The sequence below is a fragment of the Nilaparvata lugens genome, chromosome 9, assembly GCF_014356525.2.
Source record: "Nilaparvata lugens isolate BPH chromosome 9, ASM1435652v1, whole genome shotgun sequence".
NCBI classification, from domain to species: domain Eukaryota; kingdom Metazoa; phylum Arthropoda; class Insecta; order Hemiptera; family Delphacidae; genus Nilaparvata; species Nilaparvata lugens.
Window position 1 is genome coordinate 12,623,980 of NC_052512.1, and position 13,499 is coordinate 12,637,478.

At 33.8% G+C, this 13,499-nt stretch overlaps 1 protein-coding gene across 1 annotated transcript in view; it reads left to right on the plus strand.

Annotated features, from left to right (window-relative positions):
• Nucleotides 1-13,499, plus strand: part of LOC111055574 (protein unc-13 homolog B) — a 785,525-nt gene that overhangs the window by 729,214 nt on the left and 42,812 nt on the right. The window contains exon 31 of the mRNA XM_039435489.1: nucleotides 10,244-10,385. Within this exon, the coding sequence (XP_039291423.1) occupies nucleotides 10,244-10,385 (142 nt within the window). The remainder of the gene's footprint in view (nucleotides 1-10,243; nucleotides 10,386-13,499) is intronic.

A 13,499-nucleotide genomic window follows, 5' to 3' on the forward strand; every position in this document is an offset into this window, starting at 1 on the left:
GTTAGATCGTTGAATGCAGCTGAAGTATACTAACTACGTAACTACTTAACTTACTACTGCATTCCATATAGCAATTGAAGCTTCACATCTCCAGTGAGCTATTGCAGTACTGTTATGGTTTCAACTCTCATTGTTTTATTTCCAAATTTCACTCATGACAATTCAAGACAAAATTAGGGAAAATGAGAAAGTTTTGGGCAATAGCCTGTTTTTTTCTTTTCCGACTACTGTATTGTTTACTCTAACCATCCGGCAGTCGCGCTGTTGTAAGAAGTACAACAGTGTCAGTTTTTTGCTGCAAGAAACTATTGAATGGGGTGGTGTCTGAGTCACCTATGCATTCCAAAAATTTCTCCCCATCACTCCACTGAGTTGCAGTATCAATCGAGCAATGGTTCGATCTGCAGGTGACATTTAGTCGCGACAGTGCATAAGTCGCACTGTGCATAAGATAGGGAAAGACTGTATACGGGGACTGTAAACGAACCAATAACACAGAATTGATGGCTTTGCTTGATGTACCTTATTGGGCTATGGAATGGTAATCATGCAAATGTTCATAGACTATTTTAGTCCAATGAGATGGAAATATTAATTATACAATGAATTGATATGTTTTTAAAGTAAACTGAGTACTCAATGGGTACTCAATAAACTGAGTACTCAATAAACTAAATACAATGAATTGATATGTTTTTAAAGTAAACTGAGTACATAACAAGCTCGTGTGATTGAGTAGGGCGCGACTTCTGGAAGGATAAATAAATAAATGACATCGCCCACCTATGACAGGCTAGGTACAGAGTAACACGCCAAGAACCCTCTCACTTCACTCTATCAATCAGCTGATATGCTTATCATATCTGTATCTTACTGTATCTGTGTACTGATATATATTTTTGATAATAATAGCATCAACAGATGAAACCATATGGTCCTCATTTCTTCAATTCTACAAGACTGGAGCATGTAACTCGAATATTGTCAACGCTTACTAGAACCCGTGATCTGTCCATGAAACAGTAGTTCAAATCTCTTCTAGTAACCTGCCTAGTAACTTGACCGTCCATTGGAATAGTTTAAACACATTTTTGAACAAAATTATTAGTGTGTTCCAAGTTATCATAAGGCTGTGAAAAGGCTGAAAAAAGCTTTTTTCTGGTGATATTTATAAAAGTTTTTCGATTTGTATACTATCAAGCTATCAAAATGAAAAATTTTTCTCAGGGAAACATTTTTTTCCGATTATAACTTTTTGAGATATGAGCGCCTAAAGTTTCATTTTTGGGATAGAACATTCCAAATTCTGTAAGAGATAAATCTATGAGATTTAGAGGATAGATTCTTCATGGTATTGTTGATATAGTAAGATACAAATTTTCTGAAACTATCAATTTTTGAGAAAGTTTTTCTGTTCACCAAAAATAACTCAACTAAAAGTTATTTTCGATCATTTTTAGTAAATTGAATAACTTTCTCAAAACAAAAATTGATATTTTCAGAAAATTTTTGTTTTTCTAGATTAACAATACAATGAATTGTATTTATCCCTTACCGAATTTAAAATGTTCGACCCCAAAAATTTAAACTTGAGGCGCTTATATCTCAGAAAGTAATGATCGAAAAAAATGTTTTCCTGAGAAAATAATTCATTTTGATAGCTTGAAACTATACAAATCGAAAACCTTTGAAAAATATCACCTGTAGAAAGTTCATTTTTAGCCTTTGCACAGCCTGTTAGTTTACTGTCAGTATAGTTTACCAGCTAATTGTGAAACTTGGTCCTCAGGAATCTTTCAAGTTTTATCATTATTATTGATACTGGCTTGAGTAAAGTGATTCCAGTTTTCATCACTCGCTTTTATGTATGTACAAATTGTTATGTTTGATGTTGTCTGTGTACTTTATCTTGACTTGCTTACCACTCCATGTATCTACTGACTCTACGCTCATTCTGTCATCAACTCTGTGTGCCTCACTCTACTATGTGGTTGATGGGCCACTCTACTGTCTCATCCTCTGTGTTGCTGGACCACTCTACTATCTACCTATCTATGTGTTTGTGTGTTCTTGCCCGGCGCATGCGCAGAACTACGTTTACAATGGACGCTGACACGCACATAGACACAATTGACCAGGCCGAGGCGATCGTGCTAGAGGGCACATCCAAGTGGTCGTGCAAGATCGCCATTACAGGTTAAACTTGGCAACACTGCTTGTGCCGACTGAGAGCACCAACTTTTTGACAGCGCCTTGTATAAGGAAATAGTTTATCAGCATTGAAACAGAAGCGCCTGTGTTTGTCGGTTTTGATTGTGAAGAGATTATGGTTCATGAGGAATTCCATCAATCATATTCATATCATTCATAGGATAATAAAATAGTTCCTAAAAACACTTCACTCACATCAGCTACTTTTGAACAAATTAATAAAAACAATATAAAAATCTTGTAGTGCCCTTTATTTTTTAAAACTTTAAAATAGTTCAACGACTAGTCGTTTTAAACCGTTAAAAATAAAGGGTACTACAAGATTTTTATATTGTTTTTATTGAAATATTTCCATATATGATGTTTCATATACATTGAATTGAGAAGCAACATTTACATTTCACAATACACAAATCAATATCATATGATCAGAAAAGGATCAACAGGCTCAGCCGAGAACTGTTCCCTTCAATTATGATATAAATCTTTCTTCAATTTAATTGAATATATCTTTAATAATTCTCGTTCAAGTCCGCTACATATTTATTTATTCATTCATATGCAAATACAATGCAGGTAGAAACAAAAGGCATTTACTCAAAACTGCTTCAAACCTTAATTTGGAATACACAGTCTAGAGGTTATGTTACTTACGAAACTCAAAACTGATAAGTTAATTCGCACACAATTGGAGTATTGGTTATGTAGGTATAGATATTGATAGCTGAGCCTACTTTACATCGACTTAATTTGATAGAATTTTGCTACAAGTATGTCTAAAACGTAGGCTATTTTGCTTCACCTTGATCAAATTTCAAGTCCAGAAATATACAAATTAAAATTCAGAATTTAGTTATTTAGTTGGTTTGAAATAAAAAATGAAAATAACACTAAAATCACATTAATCAGCTTGAAAACCGAGAAGGATGAAAATAATACAAAACAAGCGTGAACGTAGTTGAAATTATATGAAGTGCAACCGACCTAAAAGGCAACTTCCATAATTATCATCCTCACTTCACCGAACCATATTAATTAAAAAACGGAATCGCAATCAGAGTTGATAGATTGAAAGAAATTCCACCTGATTTGCTGAGAAAAGCTGCTCTGTTAAACACTAGTATCACACGTAGATCATTGAATAGAAATCGATCAAATTCAACTTAGATTTTCCATGTCAGTCGAACAGAGTCGGCAAGAACATTCATATGATTAATCAACTTTACCCTGTTCCACTTATTCACTCAATAAGATATCAATTTGTAGCTTTATTTTACGATCTGGAAAGTTCTATGAATCTATCCATTTTATAGTCCGTTCTGTGAATGTGTCAATTTAACCTTCAACCTTATTCTCTACTATACATTGTGAAGGGATGTAATTTTGAATTACTTTGCCTGTCTTTTATCTCCTGATCATTGTTTCAATGAAAGGCAACCCAATGTATGGAGGGATATACAATGTAAGGCTATAAGGAAACTTACAAAACAAAGTAGAATTAAGTAACCTTATCAATACACTATATAGTATTTATTCAATTTAACCTCCATTACTGATTTGTCACTTCAATTGACTGAATTTGAGCAGTTTGAATAAGATTTGCTCTTGTTTTATAAGTTAAAAAAGGTTTCCCGTTTTTTGAGTGTAATATTCCTTTTTTCTATCCAGTTTCTCAACCTTCAAAATTCAAAGTACTTAGTTTCTGCTGTTTTTGAGTGAATAAGGAGTAAATTTCAGAAAAGTGGAATCATAAACTAATTTTGGACTTCTAAAATGTTATCTAAATTTGGGAGAGAAATAGTACAAGGAGTATCCTTAATTTTTCTCTCCCATTCAGTGCTTTCTTGTAAAAACTAGAATAATAATAGATAAACTCTTAGAAATAGTTATTTCTAATGAACCATAATAGTTTTCATGATATGAAAACCGACAAATATACGAGACATGAGCAGGTTCTTCTTTCTAGTACACGTTTTTTCCATTAGAGCGGTAGACATATGACATTGTAGAACTACTTACTGCATTTTATTCGGATAATTAATCACATTTCCAACTTACTCAAACTCTCTGTCGCTCCTCAGTCTCTCACTAGCTTTCTCTGTCTTTCTATCTCTCTCTCTCTCTCTATCATTCCACCTTCCACCTTCCTAATTCACTTTTCAAAAAATGTGGAAGATACACAATTTTAAAACCTCTTTCGTTTCTGTGATATTTGAGGTATGATTCCTGTTTTAAACTCACATTTATTTTCTCCTAATCTTATATAGTATTATGCTTCAATGAAAATTATCCACTGACTTGATTATCGACTCTTCTTATTTACTATTCTTCTAAAATCTATGCTGAATTATTCCAGCTTATCTCACACTATGCAGAAAGATCATTCAGCTTCTTTGATAAAGTCCACAGCTATAGTCCACCGTATTTTGAAAATTGGAAAACGTAATCACACAATTTTCAAAATTTCTCCACATCAAGATCTCACTTCATTTTTGTTTCAGAATATCCTCTCAAACATGACATATAACAAATCAAATGATTCACGTTGAAATAACTATGAAGCATCTAAAAATATTAATAATTTATCATCAAATTTATTAACACAGTTTTCCCCGTGATGCACACTCTTTCTCTATAGTGTAGCACACTTTTCTCTATATCACACTTCTTCGACCCATATATTGCTAGACAGTTGCAATTCCCGTTTGGGAATTGACCCAAATTGATCCCGTTGATCCCAGATGGGACAGTTCCTATCAGTTGAACGATTGGAAACTGCTTCTGTGAAATAATTCTCAAACCAGTTACTGTAGCCTGGATCATTAAACTAAACCACTTATAAACCTCGTGTATAGTTGAACCCAACCTCTTGTACATTACTGTAACTTACATGAATATGATGCAAACTTCATCGAAATATTATTATACTGCTATGAATTTTATCATCCACACATCATATACATACCAATTCAAACTGTAAATATTCTAATTTTTCTCTCCATGTATTTCTCTCCATATTGTTCTCTCTCTCTATATATTTCTAATTCACTTGTAAATAACTTTCTGTTTAACTTCCTCTTTGTAGATTTGATCTATCTAGCACTCTCTTCGTATTATCTACGTAGGTATTTCTTTCAAAGTAGTCAATCATTCAGCTCTTCTAAGATACTGGCTCGAGAAATTCATCCGACTTGTTATTGTATATGTAATAAGGAACTCCTGTAGAGTAGTGTTTTATTGTTTGAAAATTAGGTCTTGATGGAAGTAGGCTGCAATTTGATGTAAAAATTATTTATAGAAATAGTTTTTCGATGAAAATCATCCAAATTGAATTTCTATGATTAAGATAATATGATATATACTGAAAAATTCCTTCTCCCCCACTATGTACATTATTTTACAGTCTGATAGAGAATACCATTATTTATTTTTCTCCATGAAAGAGACGGAGCAATGCGGGATGCCTATCTTGCCCCTTGATAGAAAATCGAAAACCAGGAGCTTTCAATTCACACAGTTTAAATTGCAGTTTAATAGTAAAAACTCATTCGTTGGATACAACGTAGTTGAATACAAAGCTTACAACATAATGTTTTTTGAGATAGTGGGATGAGTTATTATTTTGTGTTTCTAGAAGTTACGATAGATTAAAGTGCTTACTCGATGGAAATCAATAATTATTGGATACTTTGATAGCTCGTTGATCAGTGGATTTGAAACATATCTTCACAGGTAGAATGTGTAGGTATCGCCCATAAATGTCTAGATATAAAGTAGTCTAGTCTAGAATGGAAGATCATCAAATTTGAAAAGTAGTGTAGGATTGAAATTGTTTGATATTCGAGCTCCAGGACCACCAAGTATTGTGGTGTTGCCAGATTGTATGAAGATGAAACTTTTCCATGCCTTTGTGACAGAATACAGTCGATGCTGCATGTCCAGCGTTATTGGATGTGCATGAATGAGAAAGCTTGTTTTCACTCGATCTGGCAACGCTGATATGGTCGTCTGGACGTTTAGTCTCAACTTAGTCTATCGAGAGTACAGGACATTATGTCGAAGCAAAAAAGATGAACACACGGATTTGCTAGCTGCCACATGTAAAATCTACTGTAGTAAGCAATATGTAGGTATTTCAGGTGGATTTGTTTTCTTCGTAAAAATGTATTGTATTTCTATTTTCTTGTAACTAGTGAGCGTACACGATATCTATTCATACACTCTGTTTCTTGTGCATTATTGCTATGATATTCAATGTTGTCTTCTGTATGAAATTTGTCTTCAATATTAATTATTACACTGTTTTCTTATAGCGGTTGTAGTCTTTTTCTCACTTTCTTCAGTATCATTTATTTGTAAATATGTAGAAAAGTGTGTATTTTCAATTGTTTTTCTACCGATCTGAGTATGCTAGTCGGAACTGTTCATCCACTAATTCTTATTCTGGATTGGAATCAGTTGATTTGTGGTGGGGGGGGGAATTATTATACTTTTTCCATGATCTTCCATCTCTTCTCTTCGTCTCTAAAGGTGCGTACAGATTTACGCGCCGCGAACATGAGCGATTCACTTTTAATCAGCTGATGCCAAGCTTTTTATATCTGTATCTTACCGTTTCTGTAAGAATACAGATAAAATCAGCTGATTAAAAGTGAATTGCTCATATTCGCGGCGCGTATATCTGTACGCACCTTAAGCTTTCGATAGATGAGATAGTTGAAAAAATATTTGAAGAGTATATGGGAATGGAATAGTTTTGGGCCAAGCTTGTACTGTTGTTCTTCCTAATCATATTTATATGGTTGTGATTCTATCCACGAATAAAGGAATATTGCCTAGCAAATATTTGACTCATTGACAATTCGCCAAATTTATTATACAAACAGTCCTGAGGCTTCACCCTAATTCTTACAATTGATTGAAGGATCGTTCGTATAATTTCTCAGGATTTCAAATTCTGAATTTCAATTAATACAAAAGTCACTATCAATTATTCAATTTCCATAAGATATTGAAGCTTGTAAGGTAATGCATTTTATTTCATCTATAATTTAGAAGCTACTATTCGTGTCCCTGATTCTAGTCTGGTCTTTCAAGAATAAGTGGATGAATTAAACGCCATTTTCTCAATATTATCATTTTCATTATTATTAGTACCAGTATTTTGAGATTCTTCGAATCATTAATGACTCAAACAGCAATGATGGAACTAGGATTTAAAATAGATAGATTATCACGATCATAATGATTTAAATAGCTCCAAATCTGTTTCCCATACATTTGGATATTAAAATATTGAATTTTCTTCAACACAGTCACTTTATGAGGAGTTCAAGCTCTCTTCAACTTCAATGGAAGTTCTAGTGGAACTATTTTCACTCAGCTCGGTCGAGCGAGTGTGAATTGTTCCATTAAAACTTATAGGCATATTATTCTCACTGTAACGGACAGGTTCACTGATATGTGATAATTCACCTTGAAAACAATGCGGAATGCCTATCTTGTCCCTTATTGTGGATTTCCAACAGTAGTATGATCCTGGAAAATTTGTATTAATTTATTATAACATTGTATATACAGAGTGGCCTGTAAGTCAGTTGACGCTTGCAATTTTCAAAGTCAGCTGTTGTTACAAACCAAATCACTCAGTTTAAAGCAATCTTGAGCTGGGTTTACACCAAAGTTATTAACAAAATGTTAATAACTTAATCCTTATAGATCCTATTAGATTGAACGGAACTTGACAAACACATGAATGTTCATCATGTGTATGATAAGTTATATTCAATCTAATAGAATCTATAAGAATTGAGTTATCAACATTTTGTTAATAGCTTTGGTGTAAACGCAGCTTTATATCTTGAGGATATGGTTGCCATGGCAAAATTGTAGTGTGCTATGAATTTTCGGCTCTAAGTTTATTTTTTGTGTAGTTGAGAAGTTGATATTGTGGTAATTATTCATATTGAATGATTATTTTGACAATTTCTTAGTCTTTTTCATTCAATCTAAGTTTATTGTCTAAAATCAATATTTTCCAAATTTGGCTTAGTGGTTTCGTGTTTTGTTTCGGTTTTGTATATATTTGGACTTTTTAACATCAAAATAAACTTCATTCCGAAGTGAAAAGTGTAAATTCAAAGTATTGTGCTCACTATAACCTTAGTGTCCGGTTTCCCATTAGGGAACTTTGGATTATATACGGCGAGGTGGAACAACCCTTGGGTCTCTCCACCATTCAAAGCCATAAGCTAATAATAATAATAATCTTGAGGATTTGAAAATGAGAATATTCTCCCCGCATTGGACCTCAAATACATCATTCCAATACAATAATGGACATGTATTACAATTTTTGTTATATATTATTTCATTCAACAGATATTTGTCAACTGACTTATGGGCCACTCTGTATATCTGCATCACTCATCACTCTGGAAATAGCTATTTATGTATTAAAAGCGTAATGCGCGACTTTATCGCTCGCGGAAAACAGTTATCACGCGACGCGAAGCGGAGCGTGATAATTTTGCAAGAGTGATAAAGAAGCATTACGCGCGAATTACATACAAAATTTCTTCTACAACTGCACAAACCTGATAAATCACTTATATCTGGCGGAGTTAATAGGCTAATAATTCGTCTACACTGATATCCATCATGGCTGTAGAATCGGTACAAATACCGACTTTTTAGGTTAAGATCTGATCGAGAGTGGTTTGTCTTTTGGCGAGCTGCTAATCATCAGCTGATTAGGGAGCGTAAAGAAACTCTTCTGCGCATGCGCGAATGATTTGCGAGCGTAAAGAAAATCTACTGCTCATGCGCAGATGGTTAGCGAGCGAAAAAGTCGATTCTCCTCAGAAATAAGCTATTTTACGAGGAGAATTGAGTATGTAAATTCTTTCTTTACGTGCAGTTGTGGAAAAAATATTATTCAGCCTACTTTCCCACTATTCTGTACAAGCAATTTCGATCATTGATATTATTAAGAAGGAAACAAAAACCGAAATAAGTTTATCTCATAACAGTCTCAGTCATTTGAACAAATAAGTAATTTTTAGGCTGCTATAGTGTGATCAATTTCTAGTGTAATATAGTTTACCAGTAACCTAGTCCCATTTAAACCTACTTTGAATGAAAAATTTGATGGATAGAACTTATTCAATCATCAATATCTAGTAAACTCTGGATTAACTAGTAATTACCAGTTTTTAATTATCAGTAATCTTATGCAATATAACTCTAAATTCAATAAAAACAATCCGACTTTGAATTGGAGAATTTGATGGATAGATTCTATTCAATACACTTGTATTTTGTTTAAATTTATTGTTCATCATTTTTGATTTGCTCTTTATTTATGATTGTTTCATTTTTTTAAATGGCGAAATAAATGATTTGATTTTGAATTTGAATCAATCAGTATTTTGTAAACTCTGGATTCTCCAGTTTCTAATCAACAGTAATCTAATTCAATATAACTTTGAATTTAGAATTTCGGAAGAGTAGACCTTATTTGAACATAAATGTCTGAGAAGCTTTAGATTATCAGTAGTTTCATTAGATGTTAATCTGAATTCAAAATGTGAAGAATTGATGACAAATTGAAGACGTCAGTGGTTCAGTAGATGAAATAATGATAAATGTATAGGACACAGTCAATGTATTTCCCCATCATACATGCTAAATTCTAGACTAGGAGTCTAATTGTTGAATATTACTTGGGATTCAAAATTTGAAGAATAGAACTGATTCAATTACATTAAATCATCAATGTTCACCACTAGTCTACTTCAATTGATTTTGTTTGTGTGAGCATGGACACACAAACGCATGCCCCTGTGAAAGAATAAAATGAAGTGGATTTTTTGGCAATATCTCAAGTTTCTTCAAATTAAAAATGTTGAAAACAACTTATTCAGTTGAACCCTCCAAATCTCTAACGTCTTTAGATGCTAAATCATAATCGTATCCACTCAACACGTTGTCTTGCATTTGATCTAATAATGTGTGTTTTGTGTTTGAGCAGTTATCTGCGCACAAGGCTTGATAGCAAAAGACAAGAGTGGGACGTCGGATCCGTATGTGACGGTGCAGGTCGGCAAGGTGAAGAAGAGGACCCGGACAATGCCTCAGGAGCTCAATCCCGTCTGGCAGGAAAAGTTCTACTTGTAAGTCGTTACCTTATCATTATTCTAATGAACAATCATTGTTCTCCGGATATCCTTGACAACAGGAAAGAAGTTTCCTCTCTGCAATCACAGACTCGACTGACTCGACAAATTGACAACTACGCTTCCACCTATGACCATATAGCAGTGGTCACAAACAGTCGATCGCGAGCTACCGGTAGCTCGTGGGGTAGTTTTTGGTAGCTAATAGAAACGCTCGTGCAAAAGAATGTCGTCCAGTTTGAATATATACACCTTCCCGGTCTGAAGAAAATCAATGACGAGAAAAATCCTCCTCAGCACCGCAGAAATAACTAAGAATATGTTACAATTTTTTTCAGACTTGAGACAACAGTTTGATCAAAGATTTTAAAAGCATATCTAATATGGTATGGTAATACAATTCATCAACTCTCTTTTGTAGAGATCTATGCAGCTTGTGTTGTAAAACATTTTGGTGGAGATCAGGCTTCAATTGAAATGGAATTTGTGAATTTTCAAAATGATCTGTCTCTCAGATCACTTTCTACAACTGGAAATATTTGGCCTCAAGTCCCCATAGAAAAATATCCAAATATTATTCAAGTTGCATTGAGGTTGAAAGCTATGTTCAGCTCTACCTACTTGTGAGAAGCATCTTTTTCAAGTATGAAATTCATAAAAAATCGTTATAGGAACAGACTGACTGATGAACAATTGGATAACTGCATCAGGATGGTGGCTACAACGTACACTCGAAACATCAAGAAAATACTTGATGACCAAAAACAGTTCCTCTGCTCTCATTGAAATGTACATTTCAACTTTTGTTATACTTCTTGCTATGAGATAAGTAGATTTCAACACTAGAAATGTATCTTTATAGGGAATAAAGATACTTTGTTTATTCTAATATTCGTTGGTCGCTCACTAGAAGATTTATAAATGCTATTTTAGCTAACAGGCTCATAAGTTTGGCGACCATTGCAGAGAAACAATAGCGTAAGTGGATATTCCATGGTATAGGGCGTTCTTGTCGCAACTTTTACTGTTATCCCAAGCCGACTACTGTCGATTATTACTGTTTTGACCGGGTAAGAGTGTATGAACGGCACAATATGAGTGACTACCAGCGTCATAAAGCTTCACAGGAAATAACTACGTGAACTATCAGCTTGAGATAACAGTAGCGATAGTTGCGACATAAATGCCCTATACCATGGGATATCTACTTATGCTATTGTGTCTCTATGCTATGACCACTCAATCCATCACTGCAATTGGTTGATCTCCCTCCATTTCCTTGCGCCGCAAATTCCTCCAAGTCTGAAGAAGATTTGTACGGAGTATAGTTACCAAGTTATAAAGAGTGGAAGATTTCGTTCGAATTTCAGTTCCCCTGCTGACACGAAGCTCTACGGGTATTTTTTTTCAAACATCTTCATTGCCCATTAAACAAAATACAAAATAAAAAACTTACAAAAGAAATATTCTAGATTATAATATTATGCTATTTTACAAATAAATTGAAATTACATGGCACCACCCAGCAAGGGCAAAACCCTGAACGCTGAGTGAGAGTATCAGCTGTTTAGACAATATAAAAATTTATTTACTAATAATCAAAGCTACAAAAAATCGAAGTTAACAACTAATTACTAGTAATTATAATATTTGACTGATGTCGAAAAAAAAAATTTTTATCACCCACTTATTTATCTGTTCCATCCTCTGTCTACCCCTATTAGAAAGAGATTCTGACAATGCATTTGGCATGATATTTATTATTTTTGAGCTAAGATACCCCAATTGTCTTCGCACTATTGTCAAATCTGAATAGTTTATATTATAAATGTAATGAGATGTAACTCTCAGGTTATACATAGAAACGTTATTATTCACTGTAAATTCATCCTTCCTCATCCATGCATAGTAGAGAAGTTTCTTTATAGGTAGTTTCTTTCGTATTAGGTTGGCTGTTCATTAAGATACACTACAATTAAGCGTACTCTATGTAAAATAAACTGAGAAATTGAGTAAAACCGTTTCCAGACCTGTAGGTACACTGTACAGGAGTTTTTAAGATGTGTGATGAAATACGCGAAACTTGGTCCCGAAAAACAAGTTCCTTTAAAGTTTGAAGAGGATTTACTATGTTAAATGTACAATAAAAACAAAATATTTTCCCTCAAAACTTGTAAAAAAATTAATTTTGAAGAGAAAAATGTAGAATAAGTCTATAATAGACAGACGAAACCTCAGGATCCTTAATTACATACAAAAGTCGTGAAAAATAGACAACATCTGTTAGGCTCTCTATTTTTCATGCGTTTTGTATGTAATTATGAATTATTTTTCTAAGATGGCGTTTGTCTATTATTGACATATTCTACATATTTCTCTTCAAAATTAAATTTTCCACATGCTCTGAAAAAAAAATATTTTGTGATTATTGTACATTTAACATAGTAAATCTTCTCCAAACTTCAAAGGAACTTGTTTTTCGGGACCAAGTTTCGCGTATTTCGTCACATATCTTAAAAACTACTGTAGCTACAGGTCTGGAAATGATTTTATCCAATTTTACAGTTCATTTTACATAAAATACGCTAAATTGTACATCTTAATTAACAGCCAACAAATACCCGTAGGGCTTCGTTTCATCAGGGGAACTGAAATTCAGACGAAATCTTTCGACCTGTATAAATTGGTAACCAAGTATTATCGGACCTATGTTAATCGAAACTTTTTTCTTCTTTTGATTAGAGAAATCACGCCCTGACTTATGGGCACATTTTTTCAGAACACCCTGTATAATCAAATGTGAAGAAGGCTGGCTCTTCATATGAGCATGTGCCTGACATTATGAGTCAGGACCTTATCAACACTGGTATTCCAGAGTCATTGATCGATTGATGTTTAATACGATGATAAATTTTTATTATCAAGTGAAAATCCAATATAAATGCTGTAAACCACCCCGAAGACTTCTGCTAATGCGAATATTGACAACAGGGTGGACAGCTAGATGGAAATTCGATGAGCGCTACTATTCAAAAATTATTAGCCCGGGAATCGAACCCGGTTCCAAATTGCCGGTCAGGAATGTTTACTCTTGCACCAAAGTGACATCAA